The 21013-nt window shown below is 37.4% G+C and overlaps 1 protein-coding gene across 1 annotated transcript; it reads left to right on the forward strand.

The window, feature by feature from the left end:
• The first annotated feature begins 380 nt into the window (after positions 1-380).
• LOC109030328 (uncharacterized) lies at positions 381-20876 on the forward strand. The gene is made up of 13 exons (XM_072304171.1): positions 381-619; positions 2081-2268; positions 3206-3440; positions 4037-4216; positions 5838-6017; positions 12712-13091; positions 14050-14192; positions 15687-15940; positions 16614-16854; positions 17540-17853; positions 18690-18905; positions 19760-19990; positions 20572-20876. The coding sequence occupies exons 1-13, from the start codon at positions 467-469 to the stop codon at positions 20689-20691; spliced, it is 2835 nt and encodes a 944-aa protein (XP_072160272.1). The 5' UTR covers positions 381-466; the 3' UTR covers positions 20692-20876.
• Positions 20877-21013: the final 137 nt, after the last annotated feature.

Genomic DNA, 21013 nt, shown 5'->3' on the forward strand with positions numbered 1-21013 from the left:
TGATATTTGCAACGCTATGCGACCACAGATACGCATTTTCCGACTCTAGCGATCGAAATATTAAGTGTTTTACTACATGTAAAATAAATTCTTCGAGATCGAACAAGAAATAAGATTTGTCGTGTTATTCTATTTTTCATTTAGCATACTGAATTTACTTAAAGTTCCCAGTGTGCAATTACAAAATCGCGTTTAGAATTTATAAAATGTGTACGCCGGTCTTACCGCAATATCAAATATAGGTTCAAACATTATTAACTGAAATTACAACATCCAAAAATAATTCACGTCAATTTTCAGCCGTCATTGAAAAGTAAGTAATTTTGCTTCGTGTGACTTCCAAATATTTGTAATTACTTTGCAGGTGGAACTAGTGCGGATGGAACCACAAAACGGCTGCGTTTCAGCCTCTAATACGTATTTGTCGATTTTGACGGACCCAAAATCATTTTTACAACTAATTCACATGAAGAACTTTAAGAACGCTTATCTTTTCACCACCATGCCTACAGATGTGACGCTCCAAAGCGTCATAGATTATGCAGCTGCAAGCGGACAAGACTATGTGGTTCTGTACGAGCAAGTCTTTGATACAAAAAGGTTCGGCCTCTTAAAGAAGGTAAGTCAAAATTTGCAAATTGACAATACCACAGCCATAAATGAACAACCTTTTTTAACGGTCAATGGACTGTAGAAAGTTGATTGACCTCTCACGTAAAAAAAGAATAAATAAATAAAAAAATAAATGTTTATGTGCCGTTATCAAACTTATATTTCTGAGTCAATGCAATTGAAGACTTTTCTGAACAGTAGACAATGATATTGTGGATCAAAATTAGAGGCCTATATGGACGTACGCAGTATAGGTGGTAAGAAAATTTGAAAATTCATTACACTTGAAAATTAAACGAAGACTGTAAAAAAAATTGTGTTGCTTTCACGTCAAAAAATGTAATTAACAGTTTTGTAATTCAGTTTTTTATTTATTTTATGATTTTATTTTAATTTTGCACAAGACAGAAATGAGTCCTAATTACTTTATTTATCTTATCCTTTTTATGAGTTTTTAAAGCTGTATAATTATTTTTAATGTTGCCATTTATTTAGTTGCTTCCTATCCTTTCATTAAAAAATCCTACGGTCCGGTAATAGGTCAAAATGTCCAAAAAAAAATGTCCAAAAGTCAAAATGTCCAAACCCTGAATGCCCAAAAATTTAAAAAGGCCAAATATCAGTAATGTCCAGCAGACAAATAAGTCCAAAAGTAGGCGAATGTTCAAACATGGAAAGAGTAATTATATAGGTACTAACTATTTGTTGTTATAGACAAGAATAACTTTTTTTTTATTATTATTTTTTGTTTTTTGCTTTTCATGCCAAACGGGGTAATATTAGCCATGTTTGTTATGTTTGTCAATTCCACTTAAAATTTGGAAAATAAATCATTAATGCATTTTTAAAAGTAAGAATTGGCCTGCGCTCATGAAAAATTGTACACTGAAAAAAAAAGTTCGGTAAATATGGAACCACGATTTTGTTCGGTACACACAACCGAATTATTCGGTCTGTGCAACCGAATTGCTCGGTTTGTGCGACCGAACTGTAATAAAATGTTACAGTTCGGTTCAGTGGACCGAACAGTTCGGCTGAGCAGACCGAATAATTCGGTCGTGTGTACCGAACAAAACCGTGGTTCCATATTTACCGAACTTTTTATTTCAGTGTATCACCATTTTTTCCTCACCTGCATCTCTCCATTATCCGACGCATCTGTTTCTATGGCTGCATTCACGAACAGCTTGCAAAGCTGCACCCAAAACTCCAATGACAACTCGACCAATGCCTAATCTCACATTTGGACGTTTGCCTACTTTTGGACTTATTTGTCTGCTGGACATTACTGATATTTGGCCTTTTTAGATTTTTGAGCATCCAGGGTTTGGACATTTTGACTTTTGGATATTTTTTTTTGGACATTTTGACCTATCACCTACGGTCCTCGTATACTGCCATGATGAAAATCGATTTGACTCAAAAACGCAGAAAATAACTACACTCATGGTTTGTTTGTGCTTCTCAGATCGATATAAATCAAAAATTTAGAATTTGTGAGGTTTCTAAAAACTGGAGCTCAAGTGTTGAAGCTTTGAAGTGTGACACACATTTGGGAGATGAGAGTGTTATTCTTTTGTTCAACCGACCGCCGTCAGCTAACCCCCTGGTCATAACCCAAAAAGTATTGAAAGAAATCAGCGTGTCAAATGTGAAGTAAGTAAATTTGACGAACTGACATCATGTAAAATTCATTTCTGGATTTTAGGAGCTAGAAATAACACGTTAATTCGAAGTGATTATTTTACTATGTAAGTACCTATTCCAAAATTTTCACCTGAGTTCGCAAAAATGACCCTGAACTATTATCGCTGATCTTGTTTCAATGTTGGCATTTTATTTCTTTGGAGTATTAGAATCACTCCTGAAAAGTCTCAAACCCTGCATTCATTAGTTATTGGTACTGATTTAGGCAGTTCAAAACTGTATTGTGATTTAACAGTTTCAATAATTTTTTTTTAAAAAAAAAGAAAAGAAATAAGCTTGTTTTATTATATCAATACAAAAATATTTTATGAATAAAGAACATGAAGTTGATGAGCGGTCTGGAACACCCTTAATAGTGTAAAACAAAGAGTCAGACCCCTAACTGAGAGACTTAAACGCTCGACCAAGAAACTAGAGATCATTTTGATATCACTTTATCTACATTCCAAAAACGTATGGTGAAAAACGTAAGATGTTATTAGAAAAGAGAGAGACTTCAACGCTAGAGTAAGAAAGTAAAGATATTTTATGCCATATTATTGTGCCGTTCTAGTACATCAAAATTATTTCTAAGATACTGTAGAACGTTGTATGTGTTACACATAAAGATTTTGTTTGGGCATGATCAAAGTGCGGAAAAGAGAGAAGACAGATCTTTGTGCGAGACCCAGTGATTGTCATAACGTGATGTCCAAGAAGATTTATCTACATTCCAATAGTTTTCAAATTTTGTAAAAAAGGCCAAAGACTACTGTTGTTGCAAATTTAAAAATGTTGACTGTCTGAAATTGAATGTTCGAACCTTTGCCGGGACACCAGTGGAGGTTTTTCATTTTTGTTTGTATTTTCTCTCACTTAATTCAAAATAGACATTTGATGTGTCCAGATGCTTTCTGTCGTGGGGTGAAGGCTTGCCACCAATCTCTGTGGACCGCAATTTCTATAGTGAGCAAATTAAGAGAGGAATGGTAATCAACGTGTTGGTGAACGGCCAATGGGGTACTTACCGTCGACAAAGCATTCCACAACAGCAAGCTAATCTAACTCAAGTGTTGCATCTTCTTGAACAGTCTGTAGAAGGAGTCAGCGTTAATTTTGTCAGCCCTGCTCTAAATACCGAGGTAAGCATTAACTTGAAAGATGAAATAGTGATTAAAGATAAGACCAACAAATTGTCCACGAGAGTCAACGTTATAAACTTCTGTTGACGAAAAATTATAAAGAGACATTAGAAAAAATTTAGTAACACAGAATATATTTTTTCTCTCAAACTGGGCACGTTATATTTGTTAAATGTGTACAAAAACACCTATTTGGTAAAATATAAAATTTCATAATTTACATTAAATTATGAAACAATTATATACAATTTCTAGCTTCGAAAAAAAATTCAAAACCAACGTTCGCCTGATCGGCCATTGCAAGAAAAATTGAGTTTGGCATGTAATAGTCAAACCATTTTTCATTATGAAGCGTTCCGCTGAGTTGTGTTTCCATCAATTATTTTTAAATCTGTATATTGTAGCACAACTCACTAAACACTTAGTTTTAAGGAGTCTTAAAGTGTCTTGAGCCATTCGGCGAAACCAACCTTGAACTTTTAACTCGTTTCTTGAGACTGCCAAAAAAATCCTTACTCGTCAAGATCCTTAATTTACAAAAAAAAAACTAACAATAACGTGCCATTATGAATATATTATTAGCAAATGCCTTCCAGATCGGCCACAGTATTCTAGATTATGCTGGAAACTCTAGTTCTGGTGAGCAAGTCGTGGGTATCGCGCAAAGTGACGAGCAAGGTGCCAAAAGTATCAAACTTGATCCGGTATTTCAGTGGAAACTGCAAGACAACGTAAACCTGGAGGATGCTGTCACCATACCATACGCTTACCTCATGGTTAGATACTAATCTCACCTAATCTACACCTAAATGTTATGACCATTCATTGTACGATGCAGTGCTTACTGAATGGTGAAAAGATGTAATACTGAAAGCAACAATTATTCCTGGGTAAAAGTAAAACATCAGCAAGAGTACTCCGTAAGTGTTAGAATAAGCAAACTTTTCAGCAGGGAGACCCTGGTAAAAATTGGCAGTAGAGTCTGTGTTCCAAAACACCATAGACCTACAGCCGACTGCGTAAGATTTCCAATAGCTTCTATAGCCGGCCACACAATTTCTTATAGTCTTTTATAGCCGATGGCGACTAAGCAACAACCTGACGATAAAGTGTGTGCTAAACGTTACCAACTACGGATGCTAGGACTTCGTGAGTTTTTGGACTACCGCTCTCTTTTTGGGCCGTAGTATCTTGATTTATTTAGCGAGGATAGCTCCGTACTTTTGAAGGATGCCTGCCACTCCTAATAAGTTGGAACGCCTTCAATTTCGTACGATACTGGGCAATACCTCTGGTGTGAAATAGTTGCTTCAAGCGCCGTGGTACGCTGCGGCGCGGCGCTGCGGGCGGGCAGCCAGCGCGGAACGCGCATTGGCGCCTACAAATCTAACAGGGATACTTCACGCATTGCGCAATGCGTGAAGTATCCCTGTTAGGTTTGTAGGCGCCAGTGCGCCGCCGCTCCGCTTTGTGTTAAGCTCTAATATTTAATCTCGTGGAGTCAGCGTTGTTCAACTCATGACTTGGAAATGTTTGCACACTCTGTATGGATTTTTCTCATTTTAATTGATGAAAACAAATATGTAGTAAAGGAAAATATAATGTGCGTTTTGTAAATATTATGGTGATTCCGTACAAACTTAAGGATTTACAAAGCACACGAATTTCTACACAATTTCTTATAGCCTTTTATAGCCGATTGCAAAAAAGCAACAGCCAGGCGATAAAGTGTAAAGCCCGGCGACAGGAACTATAGCCCGGCTGTTTAATTTTTTATCGCTTCGTGTAGCCAGGCCGTATGATTTTTTCCACTTTCTACAGCCAGCTATATGATTTTCTATCGTCTTCTTCAGTCGGCTATAAGAACTCCTATGGTATTTTGAAACGCAGCTCCTATCGCCAATTTTTACCAGGGGAGTTGTTTGTGCAGATCAGCAACAGTCATTCGATAATCATTAAATATCATTAAAAATCATTCTGAGAATCTTTAAGGATGTTTTATTTTCACAAAAGCTTTGACAGGATATTTTTCCGTTTGACTTAAAAGGCCTACGAATGCAACTGTACCTGCTAATCATGCACCGTACTTGGATGAAAAATTAGAGTATTCATATTTTTTGATGTGACTTAAATGACCCCCCCCCCCCTTCCCCCAAAAAAGTGCCCTCCGAGAGCGAGGTTCATTTTCACACTCTCTGTCTCATTTCCTTTCTCTACTAATAGTTACCTTGCTTTCAAACCTTTATTCCAGTAAATTACGCTACTCATCTTGCATTTTGTCATAAAACCGGTTTTGTTAGATGTTGTGTGCACAATGTAAAATTGAGCTATAGATTGCATGAAAAAATATCAGATTTTTAATCTTATTCTTTTTTTACCTAATTATTTCAAATGCAGGCTCATCTCGCCTTGATAGATTTTGTCAAGCACGAAGGGAAGAAAACCGTGCTGATACACAGCGGTCACAATCCGGTTGGAGTAGCCTGTATCGCGGTTGCTCTCAGTGCTGGCCACACTGTGTACACAACGGCGCCCGACGCGCTGGGTATGGAGACCATCAAAAGCCTTTTTGGTCAGGTATGTTTCGACTCACCCTATAAGATTGAAAGGTTATGCGTACGTTGATCACACTGTTAATTTCATTGAACACTGTTTGCCTCCGTAGCGCATAAAAAATTGAGTCATTTAAATATATTTAATATGCAATGGTTTATGCATATGCATGGCATATTGTAAATTATGCGTATGTGCATGGTTTACAACATGCTGCCGTGCTAAGGAAGAACGCCGTACAAACCTTCAGACGTTGCTAAGTCTCCTTTGATAAGACACGAATTCATTGGAAAAGTTATGAAAATTTTTCTTCCAATTTTTCGGACAATATTGTTCGCAGTTTAATCTAAAATATTTGAAAATTTCAAGGTAAAATATGCAGAACTTTCTCCCAAATACAATTGTTTTCAGTTGAAATTTGGCAACTCTCAAATGTTCATACGGCGTCTCTACTTAACACGACAGAATAGATTAGTTATGCGCCAGTCATAGAATCGTGTTTGATGATTTCAAATTAATCAGCAAAAAATAAAATCTTCTTAAACACGAAGTTTCCAAGCCAGTAGTAACAAAGGTATCGTTCTTCAAAAATACATCACAATGATGATGATGAAAACTCTTTCAACTTTAAATTAAACATCACAATGACGTCATCCACCGCGGTGGTGTATATTATGGTTTCTTATCACCTTTGTTGCATCGGTGTTTTAGATCAAGCAACCCACGCCATGAGCGTATCATAATGGGCCTGTTGCAAACTTTTGCTAGAGCAAAAATAAGAGTTGTTTCTTGTAGATAATGCCTCAAAAATCACGATGAGCGCATCGGCAAAGTCTGAAATGCACTCATAACTTCACAATCTGCGTAAGAAATTTGCGTCTTTTTAAGCTTCCCGCTTCAAAAACGATACTACGGCACAGGTGAACATTTTGTTAGAGGAAACGCTCCATCGTCGGCGATTTTCATCATGGCCGACGCTTGCGCGCAGTTCCGCGCGTAATTCGAGGAGAGTTCAAGGTCAATCAATTCGGGCGTGGAAAATATGAACGTTAACACACCGATTGTTATCTGGTCTAATCCAGTTCAGGTGTTATCTCGTCCCATCAAACGTGTTTTGGCGGATTGGCGTCGGCCATTATGATTATTGCCGACGATGGAACGACTCCTCTTACAAAATGTTCACCTGTGCCGTAGTATCGTTTTTGAAGCGGGAAGCTCAAAAAACCGCAAATTTCTTACGCAGACTGTAAAGTTATGAGTGCATTTCAGACTTTGCCGATGCGCTCATCGTGATTTTTGAGGCATTATCTATAAGAAACAACTCTTATTTTTGCTCAAGCAAAAGTTTGCAACAGACCCATTGTTGAATGTAGGTATCTATAAGGATAGGTTACTACCTATTGTATATATTTAACCGCAGTAGGTGACGTCATACGCGGAATAAGGTAGAAATTTCAGATCAAAGACTTCGGCCACACGTAAACTTTTGGTGAACCTAATAACGCTTCATTCAAGCAGGAATGATCCCATGAGAAATTCAGAGCAACATTTCAATATTAATGCTCTGAATTAAAATAATTTAGGATGTGCCGCTTAACTGATGCCTATATCAGATTTTACGCAGGGTGTTTTGAATATTGTGGACAGCGTAGACATTTAAAAATACAGCAAAATCGGAGAAAGAGGGATCAACTTCGATTGTAAAGATGTGTCACAGTGCCGTTGAACAAAATAGTCATACTCCTATTTTTTATTCAATCATGAGTACAATGTATGGAAATTCTACAACAAATTTTTAACACACCCTCACATTATATAAAGTTAATCACAGATAAATTATCGCGAAAAAATATTTAATAAAAAAATCCCCTCGCTGACACGTATTTTTCTAACTCGGATATATTTTACATAAAAATCATCACTTACAAAAGTTGCTGTATGCTTTTGCAGCAATGTTTTAAAATATTTTATCTCCTGATCTTCCACGATTGTTTTTCTCCCATTCCTTTGCACACACTGTAGAAACATTTCTCCCTAGAGAGATTTTCTCTAATTTATCGACATTTTAGAATTCTGACTCATAAAAATATCACTGCTATTTCTGCAAAGACACACAAGAGTGCTTTTCTGAAGATTTTTCCCATTTTCATACTGAACAGCTGGCTTTTCCCAGTATGAACTCGAGATCTTGAATATGCACAAGCTCTCCAGATGATAGTGACGTGAAGATAAATAGCTAGTGAATAACACAAGTGTATGGAGTATAACACACAAGAACTGAACACAACAAGACCAGGACTCAGGACCCTTTCGGCTTAAATAATTCGGAAGATTCTGGACAAACTTATAGCTTTGCCTAGCGCTTATGAAGAAAATCTTATCATTATTGAGCGATTGAAAAGATGTAAATTATTGAATTTTTATTTTTTTCGAGATAAGAAAATGACGTAACGGGAATATCACTTGCCCATGTAGCCAGGAGGCACCTCGTGTCACCAGATTATGCAATTTTTTCAAGAGAGGGCCCATGAGATATTTTACACTGTTAGAAATAAAAGGGGTCGGAGTGATTTGGAGTGAACCGGAGTGAAAGACTTCGGAACTTCAAAATTACCAAATGAAGAAAAATGACATTTGGTCGAGTGAATTCTGCAGATGTTATTCTGAAATAGACTTATCATCAAAATTTCACTCTTATTTTAGCATAATCTTGAACTATTTTAATACACAAGCAGGACTTTTGTTAACATGACGATAAAAATCACCCTTTGGTCGAGTGATTGTCAAAGTAACCTACGTTTGACTTAATTCTGTCCATGGATTGGTAAATGTTTCTCAACTTAACACGTTGAAGAGAAAAACAACTATATAATTCCTGGATTATCATACCCGACTTCTGGAAATTCACCGTTAACTACGAAGAGTTTTCATACGTCCCAGAGAGTTATTTCTTTGGCAGCGTTCGGATAATTAACTTAAAATGTTGCAAATTCCACTCCATTCTGAGACTATAAATTGTAAGGCATTCAGCCGCTGTTGTAAGACTACGATAAGGGATAAGATGAAATGAGAGAGAATAATAACTCCCATCGTGCGGTGAAAAAGGGACACTTTTGCCGAGCTTGGAGTGAATATTCTGGCAGCGAGAAGAAAGAGCCCGCGGGTGAGAGACTTTTCACTTTCAGCTGATCATGAATGAGATTTTCGCGCCAAATTTCGTGACCGTTACAATCTTAGTCCTCCGCTGATCTTCTCGCGAGTCGCACGCGTGAATGAATTCAATGTGTGCGATTTTCAATTCAATTTGTGCCCTGTGGTGTTATTATTCAGTGTAGGTGCGGTAAATCGTTATGTTCGGCAACATTTTTGAGGACGGAAACACTGGACCAGTTCCTCCAGTAAACCAACAACAGGTTCAGTACTATTATGTGCGAACGGAATACCAAGGCAAAAGGAAATTCGTTGTGACTGCTGCCATGGTCAGAGACAACTTTGAACTCGCAGGTTCGTTCAAGTACCTAACTACATTCATATTGCAAAGAAGTTTTTAATCACTTCTCAAACTTAAACTATTAGTTTTTTGTGTAATTAAAGAAGCAAATAAGAATTGACACAAAACTTGTAATTTTTCAATGTTTTTACTGCTAGCTTTTCAGTCGTGCTACATTCAATTTTTCTGTAATCTTGTGTTGTTTCATTTAAGCAATTCTTAAACGCGTATTCCGTGTAATATTATTTCCACTTCTTAACATTATTTTTTAATTAAATTAAGGTTTATTTTCATTTAAATAAATTGTTTCTCTGTTTACTTCTAAATGTTTTGGTATTTTTTATATAGACTGTCTATACCTACTTCTGTCGACTTAGCGACGCAAAACAGAATTCCAGAAATTTTAAAAAAGTGATTACTTATACCAAAGTTGAGGTGAGGAAACGAGCCTTCCCTTATTCGTCCCTGTGCTCTCTAGAAGTAAATAATTTAACTTTCACCAATGTTTTTAAGAAGCTCGACGTAGTGCCGCAAAACATTGATATTTTTGCGAAACAACCTAGATACAGATTTGTTAGATAAGTAAAAATGTTCATTCATTCATTCTAAACCGAAGTATAGCGAAAAGAAATCAGAAATGAAGTTCCCATGCATTTAAAGAAGTTAACAGTTCCATTCTAATGACGCGTTCTTCATCCAGTTTACGGACGTACCTCGATTGTGACAATTCAAAATTTCCTTACAGGTTTTACCATAGAAATCAACTCTATCCTTAATAATAAATTTTCATAAATTTGTTATCACTTTGGAAAAAATATCCATAGTTCTTGTGAAAATTTTGCTGTAATTTTCTTCTTAAATATAAAGTATCAGTGGAAAATTTGAATGTCGCAAAGATTAAGTTACGTCTATTTGACAGCAGAACAATACTGAAATTGTTGCATGGGTCGGGGATTTGCGACTTAATCGTCTTTCCCTTTATGGCCCAATTGGCCCAATCATCATGGCCTCAATTTTTAGAACTTTCTTTGAGCTGATAGCTGATTTTAGAGAAAACACTAGCATCATCTTGTTTCTCGCGTTTTGAAAGGGAAGGATGATTAAAGTGCAAATTTCCCACCCATGCAACAGTTCCATTGACGTCAAAATTAAGTAAAATTTTTTGAACGGTTCACAGGTTAACAACAATTCACCCATGGCCCTAGTAAATTAACTCAAAACTACAGTGAAATTGTTACTTCATCGACTCAAATATAGAGTGAAATTAATGAACTATTCACTCAACGGTTTCGACGATTAACTCTAATTTTCAGACAATTAGCTTGAAGGATTGAAAATAAAAGAAAAGAAATTCACTCAGGGCTTTAGAAAGTTTTCCATTTTATGTGAAAATACACTCGGTTCTTTTGAAAAGTAACGCAAAATCTGAATTGATTTTGTTTCAAAATTTAATCAATAATGAGGGAAATGTCACTCCATAAATACGTAAATCATCAAACATCTAGGTTGAATCGAACTGAGCAGGTAGCAAATTAGGGTGATTATTGAGATAAGTTTTTCCCGTGCAGAGTGAATTCACTTTAATTTTGAGGTGTCTGGGCATTGAATTTTCACTCTGGCGAAGATTTAATTCTGTCCTAATTAAGATAACTTACTCACTTGCAAGATAAAATAAGTATTCGAAAATTTCACTCCACAAATAGATTCACTTCACATTTAGGAAATGATTGATATTGAAACCAACTTTGAGTGAATTATTTCTAACAGTGTACCGTCTTTGAGACTCTTATGTATTGAGTAACCATTCTAATGATCACCATTTTCTTTTTAAAGATCATGATTAATTCCTGGAAAAGAGCAGGTTCCACCAGTTCCACTAAGTTCATGATAAATTTTGGAGATGACGGAGACCGCAATTTAGACGTTAAATTTATAATGATGAGTAAAATTATTTATACACAAAAAATAAAAATCGTAAGAATTGTCAAATTTTGCGAAAGTCACTAATCGCTGAAAAATCTCGGAAATATTACCGGTTCTCCAATACTTTTACTTCTTTTAGTTAATCCATTATTTTTATCCGGATTAATTTTCACTTTTTTGGTCACAAAATACGGTTAAGAACCAGGGAATTTCTTAGGAACTCTAGGAAAGTTGGGGGGGGGGGAGGAATGAACTTTTAAGAAATCAGGGAGCCACTATGGCGCGGTATAACTAGAAGGAGGCGGACCAAAAAGGGTCCGCACCTTCCCCACTCCCAGGACTGGAAACTGGTATACACGGAAAAACGTCTTTTTTCGTGATTTTCAGGCATTATTTACCTATGAGCCCCCTGCGTGAGGAACGTTTGACCACACACCATTAAAATTTTATGGTTATACTTCACTCGAGAGCTGATACCGGGATGGATGAAAGAAACGCTCGACACGCCATAGGCAAATTTTTCGCGATTGAATTTGAGCGAAGTTTTTAACTTACTGCCAACCTCTGTTACAACAGAACAAAATTTTCTCTGGGTGACATTGCGCTTACAACAGTTGGTTTTCATGCTGGCAGCAATGACGACCACATCCAAAATTCTCGACCCACCTCCCGAGATGGATTGAAAAGTGGATAGATGCAAACGTTGGCCAAAATTCATCAAGCAGCTGAGTTTAATTCATGACAGCATCAGAGCGTTTTTCTCCTTTGGTTTGCATCCCTATCAATCTGGTTGAAAAAGTCGATCAAATCCACTCGCAAAAATTCGTCGCTTATAACTATTTCAATTTTTGAGTTATTTTCCGGTTCAAAATGTTGTTCTAATCATCGAGGGGAGAACTTGAGAGGGGGGATTAAGACCCCTACATGGGGAAAAAAAAAGCACGAGGTTGTTGGATGATATGGACATTTCCAATTAATTGTGGTAATACCCCAACTAATTATGGTAGCACCCCAATTAATTATGGTAGTACCCCAATAAGTTAGGTAACTAACCCTTGAGTTGCGGTACTAATACAATTAATTAGAAATGTCCATATCATCCAACATATTAGGGTAGTACCACAATTTTTAGGGATAACCTCCGACACTTTTTTTCCGTGTAAACTCGTCAAAAGGGGCCAGAAAAGGGGGCGAGCCTCCCAAAATATCAACATTTTCAAATGAGGATTCCCCATTTTGGACACGTGTATAGAGCGTTTCTATTACCCATCCCGGTAAATATATCATACATATTTTTGATACCAGATACCATCATCACACATCACCAACTACAACAGCGGGGACTTCTTTGTGCCCTTGATGCTCGGGACCAAGGGGAGAGGCGCCGACATTATCGTGAGTGACTTACCACGCGAGGAAATGATCGCATCTTGGCATTCAGTCGCCCAATATGGATGCTTCGTCAACCTGAACGAAGAAATGCCTGCTGAATATGCTCAGCTTCCGATGAGCCAGTTTCTCAAGTCTGTCAGTTATTTCAGCTACTCCATGTCAGATATCCTGTCTCTGCCCAATTATCGCAAGAAGCAGCTACACAGATTGGTCGACGAGTTCTTGAAATCGAAACAGGCCGTCGCTATTCCACACAAAACGGCATCTATCGACGAGATGCGGTATCGACCAGGGTGAGTTTACTAGTATTTTTGATCATTTGGACCGCGTTAAGCAGAAAGGAACCGAGCCACATCAGCAATCGCCAAATTTAACTGGGCAATTTTATTTTTTACGAGAAAATGTTTCGGTGAATTCCTTTGAAAATTTTAAGAAATTTGCCTCGTGCAATGCAGGAAATTCACTGAAATTTGCAGAAAGATCCGCACAACGTGTTTCATGTAAAAAATTGAATTGCCTACTTCAATTTGGCAATAGCAGATGTGCCTTGGTTCCTTTCTGCTTAACGCGGTCCAATAATTCTGAAAATAATAGGTCTGTCGAGTACGATAGCTCATGTCACACGATCGAACCGAGCTATCAAAATAGCAAGGTCATGTGTTTTGATTGGGACTGAGCATCGAATAAGCCAATCACAGTCTTTGATAGGATGCGACCTCGTCCATTTGACGGCTAGATTTGATCGTGTAACATTGGCTAAGAGATAAAGTCGACTGCTCAGCCATTTTTCGGTAAAATTGCATGAATGCCACGTATAGTCATACGCAGACACGCATTTATTTATATTATGAAAAATACCAAACCGTTAACCGGAGCAATGTCAAATCACGAGTTTAAAAAAGTCTGAAGTAAACTCATTTGCACAATCATCAAAATCTACATTGTGAAGTTTCAATGTCTTATGAAGAGAGTCAGGTTAAATCTCTAAAATGACGAATACTTTTATGATGAATTGGACGTTTTCGTGCTGAAAAATACCGAGTGGAAATGAATATAATCAAAAGGAACTGTGTGCATAGGGTTTACCTGCTACATACAAATAGTTTCTTTTGATTCTGTTCATTTATAAATGATCTCTTTTCGCTTGAATACCCCCGATTCGTTTTAAGTTTTGAATGTATGCTTTCTTTAGACGCAATTTTTTCTCCTGTTTTTCATTTGTTTTATTTCATTTTGCTAACTGATTTCTAGACTGATGAAAACTACTCAAAAGGAGGGAGCAAAAATTGTTCTCACATTACCAACTACACATCTGTGCCAGAATGATCGAGTAAAAATAGATCACGGGTGCAAGTTGACTCAATACGATCCGGAACAGGTCTACGTTATTTTGAGTAAGATTTTAATTATTTTTTATCTTTTTGAATGTGTTCTGCGACTGTTACAAAACGAATATCATAGTGTCTTAACGTGAATGTTGAGCATTTAAATGCTAGTTGAACATGTGTATCAAGTATTCAATTCATTTTTGGATCGATGGCTGAGAGAAACTTCCGCATAGTCCTGAAGAAAGTTCTGTATGGCCGTAAACTGACTGATAGATCTACCAATATTTGGGGCTGAATCTAAAGGATTGCATATCAAAGCCCATAAATGTTCTATAGCCTGTTTCCTAAAAATAAGGAGAGCATATTGACTTGGAAGGCTCTTCCTGATTCAGGGCCGGATTAAGGGGGTGGCCACATGGGTCGCGGTCCATGGCGGCAAATCTAGGGGGCGGCAAATTTTGCAATTTTTTTAAATGTAGGTATAAAAAAATCGGATCTAGAAAAAAAAATTACAAACGAGAAAAGGCTACAAAATCTCTCATTTCCTGAGAGTATAGTAACTTATAATTTTGTCGTCTTTCAGTGATACAAGAGACAGCACCTTTAATTAGTCGAATTAAGAGAGAAACCAAACACACAATTTGGCCCGGAACGGCGCGACTTAGGGAGAAATGATGACGAGGGCTTGAGATGAAAAAGAGAGGCCCTCGGCGCGGCAATCGGCATGTAACACATCTTAGCGCCTACAAGACTGCACGAATACTTCACGCATTTCATCAAACACAGTGCGGTATGCGGTCAGCCTGAAACGCATAGCGCCTACAAGACTGCGTGAATACTTCACGCATTGCGCCAAACACGGTGCGGTCGGCGCGGCGCGGCGGCGGAAGTTAAAATCATTAAACCAAATTTTGTGTTTGTTCTTTCATAATTTTTTCGTTCATTTCTTATGAATGGAAGGCCTTGTCCATTAGAGATAGGTCTACGAAACTTGACTTTCGCGCAAAGTTCCGTGACTTTTTGCTAGTGTTGACAGGGCTTCCCAAAAAATGTGTTCAACACGAGTAAACGCGTCTCATGCACCCCTCCCCCGCTGGCACATTCACTTGATGGATTTATTGATGTTTCAAAACGAATGAGAAGGGGGCGGCAAAGTACAGGCGGCCCATGGGTGGCAAGTAGGAAAATCCGGCCCTGTCCTGATTAATAAAATATTTACGCTTGATGTTTATTTCATTACGATGTGTTTTATTTTTTCTCGCCAAAATTACATTACAAAAGCATATATGTCAGCACACCTTTCCGCTCAAAGAGATGGACAGACTGCAAACACTCACATGAAATGTATCCTAAAATCATGTGTCTGTTGAATAAAAAAGATGCCTTCAACTGCGTAGATCATTCGTGGGTAAAGTTGCACGAGATTAGAGTTTTGACGTGGCTTTTAGGCATTTCAGTAACACTTCATGTAACTTTTTTGAAATGTTACCCTCAAAATCTCTATTCAGTTGAGTGTACCTCTTGTGTCCTACAGACCTACCACCTGAATTTATTTTACAGGTTCCAATTTAAAGAGGTCTGCCTCCTTAATTGAATGGCTTCTAGATCGCAACGTAAACAAAATCGTGTTGGCAACGACAGAGTCAATCGGCAGCTCACACGCCGCTCGAAAAATCAACGAACACGTATCGAAACAAAACGCATCCGTTCTCATGACGTCAGCCAGCAAGGCCCGATCTCCATCCGGTGCTGAGGAGCTTTTAGCGCAAGCCACGGTGCTTGGGGAGGTCACGGCAATTTTTTCTGTGGCATTTGTAAGGCTCATTTTATTTCAAGAAACACTTCAGAAATGTTCATAATGTACACCCAATTCTATCACCTCTTACAGCCCAATAGGTGGTTAAAATTGGATTAGAGTTCTGAGGGCCGTTCAAGTGTTACGTAACGCACTTAGGGAGGAGAGAGGGGGTTGAGCTGGCGTTACGGCGCCTTGCAACGGGGGAGAGGTGGTTCAATCTTAGCGTTACGTAACTAATCCGAGCCGTGGGGGAAAAGAAACTTTGAAAAAAAAACCGTCCAAAAAATTGCAGATTTTTTGTAGAGGAATTTTTTTGAAAATGAGAGAGGAGGTCAGGCCAGCGTTCCGTAATTCAAACGTAGGGCTGCGTTATGGGTGCGTTACAAGAGGGGGATAAAAAAATTGGAAGAAATGCGTTACGTAATATTTGATTTTTTTTTGTATCACTAGATGGTTTTAAAATTTCCAAGGAAACACCCAGATCTGTAGTAACGTTTGGCCTAACAGCTAAACTGCACAAGACAAATTTGTAAAACATTTGGAAGAGCTTAGTGCAACTAGAAATTTATTATTGAATGACACATTTCGATTAAATTATCACATGTTATGATGTCACATATATTTAGTGACGATTTTTACGTTCAGAAATTTTATTTGCACACCCTTATTAACTTCTTCCCTCTGCTCAGGACATGAATACAGAGATCGTTAAAAATATCCAGAATGCCGCAAGGAAGTTGAACAAGTCGTGTTCTATCATTAATATTTGGGATGAAAGCAGTGCCATCTCTTTTGACGACTCGATTTCTATCGTTTGTGACAGCCATCTTGACTACACCCAAGCCCTCAACCATTCCTCCCTCCTATCCGCGGGATCTATAGTATGTGTCACCAAGAAGAGGACGGAAACCATTCAGCCAAGAAAAAAAGGTGTGAATTCCTGTTGATCTGAGGATAAGATAGTGTCAAACTTATTTCAGTAGGCTTTCTCGACTACATATGATTTCATTTTCTTGCAGATTATGTCTCACAATATGGTTCAAGTAAGTATTAAGGAAGTGCGCTCCAGCTAGAATTGTATTTAGCAAATGGGTAGTTTTTATAGGAGGATTGAAAACAAACAAATGGTAGGAAATAAAACATAATAATAGGAGCTCTGCAAAACGATAATCCGGATAGCGGAACTTGGCTGTTTTGAAAACGCCTTCAAATGCGGCGTAATACCTCACGCATTCCGGAGGGTTCAAATAGTTGTATCATTGCGCCTTAGAAATGCGCCGGAAGATTACAATCGAAATAGCCTTATACACGCTGGCTTTATCGATTTCTTTGACATTTTTGCAGTGGTGAATGCATAGCTAAAATGCGCTCCAGCCAGAAGTGTATTCAGCAAATGAGTAGTTTTTATAGGAGGATTGAAAACAAACGAATGGTAGGAAATAAAACATAATAATAGGAACTCTGCAAAACAGTAATCCGGATAGCGGAACTTGGCTATTTTGAAAACGCCTTCAAATGCGACATGATACCTCACGCATTCCGGAGAGTTCAAATAGTTGTATTATTGCGCCTTAGGAATTCGACGGAAAATTACAATAATTTTTCCAATTTTCAGATGACAGTGAAATTCCGGCGGATAAGATCACTGATTATTTGCCTTCATCTATAGAGGAATTGGATATGATTGGTCAATGTTTATCAGCGAAAGATACTGTTAGTTCAAGCGAGGAATGTGCCAAATTTTTTCCAGTTCCTTCCAGGGCAATTTCCGAGATCAGCCGAACTGACACAAGGCCCGTTTTTCTTATCCCTGCTTTTTGTGAGACGCAACTACGGCCGCTTATTTCTAGGTTAATGTATCCCTGCTTTGTCGCTCATGTCCACCACAAAGCTCCATCGATCAACCAAGTCGTTTTGAATCTTCTAAGGGTAAGTTGATGGAAGACCTCCTCGAATAAAATTTATGCCATACAATGAAAATGAATACGTAAATCAGCTTTCAGACAGTTTTTGAATAGTTTAATATGTTGATTGTAAGTTTGGGATCACTTTTCAATGTTTCCTAGTTTCAAAATGTACACATCCAATTTATCTAAAAAAAATCCGACAGTGTATAGTGTGAGAAAAATGATTTGGGATTTGAACTGAATTTACCTAAAATAAATTAGGAGTATATAGTTGCTGCTCGCATATAATTCCGTCAGATGGTCCTCAATTTATGAATTCATATATTAGAGAGTTCCATCGATTATTTTTAAGAACGACAAATTTTCTTGGAATGAACTATGTGATACGTCCCTAAAACGGTCTTTTACGTTCGTTTCGTTATCTATTTAATACAGAAGATATTTAGTAATTTCAACTATTTCCATTAAACTTGACTCCTGCACTTTCTCGAATGACCGGTGCGCTAAAGTGCAGGTTTTACAATAATTTTTCGTCGAGTCAATCAATTCTCTCCAAAAATGAACATTTTCATTTGTGAAAGGCTCTCAAGGGCATTAATTTACATAAAAATCCGAAACTCATGTGATAATATTTTTTTTTTTTTTTCAAAAAAAGAATAGAAAATTGCCTACGATGAATTTTATCCAAGAATCAAAGCTGTGCTTTAAATGTACAGAACCACAACCCATCGACACAAATTTTCTCATTTGTTGGTTTTTTCCCACTTGGAAATTGATAAAACATGTGTCAATTTTTGCATTGCAATCATTGATTCGCATTTCCCGACTTTGACCAACGATATCTTTTTTTGATGGCAGTCAGCTTTTCAAATCCAAAAGCTAGGGCCTTTTACCATCGTTGCCGAGACATGGAGTGGAGGTATAGGGATCTTGCTATCAAGACTTCTCACCGACTCAGGCCACGAAGCGTCACTTTTCCTGCTTCAAGGGATCCCTTCTGGATTGTGCTCGATGCTCCCATCACACGACCTAAATGAGTTCCTGGTCACAACCCTAATAGGAATTAATGCAGAGGTAAATAGATATCTGTGTACCATTATTTTTTTGTAATACGCGTAGAATAATAAAGTCAATACCATTGTCATTACGTACACTACACTAAAATTGTAATATACAAGGGACCTCATTAGAGTCTCAATCGGTTGTAAAATAGTGACGCAACTGAATATTTGGAATTGAAATCTTTAATAATTTACCACAATCAGATGCTGGTGGCCATTTTCATAGCTGTAATCATAATTTAGCGAATGTTTAATCAAGTTACACAATAAATTGACAATTCCTAAGAAGGTTACTATACTTACGTCTCGGTAAGTTTTCTACTCACGACACCATCTTTAGCCAAACTTGAACATCTTTAAGCAGAAAGGAACCAAGTCACATCAGTTATTGCCAAATTTAATGGGGCAATCTAACTTTTTACATGAAAACGGTTGTGCGCATTTTTGTGCAAATTTCAGTGAATTTTCTGCTTAGTGCAAAGCGAATTCCTTAAAAATTTCGGCGGAATCCGCCCAAAAATGATGTTGTAAAAATTAAATTACCCAGTTAAACTTGGGAAAAGCTGATGTGGCTTGGTTCCTTTCTGCTGAAGGCGGTCTCTATCACTTAAAATATTGGTTTTCATTGAGGAATGTATCGATCATGCGACAAAAGCTAGATTTATAGATTCTCGTAGTTTGAGAGGAAATCTGTATGATCCAAGTAAATAATTTCTACTTGGGCACTAATCTTGCTGGGTTTCAGGAAAGAATTTTTTTTAGAAACATGCTCATTCTTGTTTCCTTGTAATGATCATTGTCTATGAAGACACTTCATGCTATGGACGTGTAATTATTTCAATTCCGTCCTTGACAATAATGTTGCAGACAAACAAACATAGGCTCAACAAATTCGACGAATCGGAATTGTTAGAGAACGCATTTAACCTCTTGACTCCAGACAACAAGAAGTTCTACGCGGTTCGAGCATTCAAGGCCGTCAAGAAAAGTCTAGAATTCTTGCGTGAATTTGCTGGATCAACGGTTAGATTGAGGAGCAAAATATATTTAATTGAAAATGGAAACTGCAACCAGCTCACGTCTAAGGAAGTTGAACAGGTAAATTTTGCATTCGTGAAGAAATTTAGATAGTTCATGAGGAATTCAAGGGCCGTCTATTTTTTTTGTGTGTGTGTCATGACGTCAATTTTTTTTTTACAGATTCTTCTACTAATTTGAGGTCATATCCCTATCTCACCATCTTAAGAGGGGTTTTTCCGATATATTCCTAGATCCCCCCCTCCCTAAAGTACTCGATGTTATTCACGGATAGTCCCTTTGGTGTCAGGTAACTTGATCCTCAACCAGTCAACGCGACATTTAACCTTTGTGATTATACCAGCGGGCGAAAAATTTACATCATTCGACCAACTTGGTAATAATCATACGCATCATTAGGACTTGAGTTCCAACTGATTTCGGAACTTTTTCTGATAAATTATTTGTCTTTTTCGATGCATAAGATAATGTATTATAATATTCGTGTTTAACAGAGTGTTCATCAGCATTCAGTAAGGAGACCGGTTTTGTGCGTCCGGTTCTTCTTCAGAGGTGCATCTCCAAGAGCTGTGACGTAGAATATCCCCGTCTTATACTTAATTTATACTTACCTGGTATTTTATTTTGTTTTGTTTTTACAGATGTCCGAAAAAGCCATCGAGGTGATCAAATTGAAGAGCAAAAACTACAGAGAGTTGATAACAGATCCAACCATTGCGACCATAATTTCAAGAGAAGCTCCCTACTCGTGGAATATATGATGTAACCCTTAGAAATATAACCTTAATAAACTTTGAAAAAGATCTTTTTAAACCATTCCTAAGTTTTTACCGTATGACATTTCAATAAAATTAAAAGAGGAGGGGCCGTAGGCGTAGGATCATAAAGCCATCTAAATGAACAATTTATGGCCTCGTTAAAATCAAAAGTTAGTCCTCTCACAACTCAAACATGTGTCAAGGATTCACGCGATTTTTTTCAAATTTGCGAGGAAAATCTTGTAATTCAAAGTTGTAATTATCTTCGACTTTAATTGCCGAAATAAATAAACTTACACTTTAAATAACGACGCATTTAATGTAT

This window comes from Bemisia tabaci, chromosome 9 (assembly GCF_918797505.1).
Source record: "Bemisia tabaci chromosome 9, PGI_BMITA_v3".
In the NCBI taxonomy this organism is placed as follows: Eukaryota; Metazoa; Arthropoda; class Insecta; order Hemiptera; family Aleyrodidae; genus Bemisia; species Bemisia tabaci.

Coding starts and splice junctions, on each gene's coding strand:
- LOC109030328 (XM_072304171.1), top strand. CDS start 467: ATGAAGAACTTTAAGAACGCTTATCTTTTCACCACCATGCCTACAGAT. Junction 16,855..17,539: donor CATTCAGCCAAGAAAAAAAG/GTGTGAATTCCT, acceptor TCCAATTTTCAG/ATGACAGTGAAATTCCGGCG. Junction 19,991..20,571: donor CGTCTAAGGAAGTTGAACAG/GTAAATTTTGCA, acceptor TTGTTTTTACAG/ATGTCCGAAAAAGCCATCGA.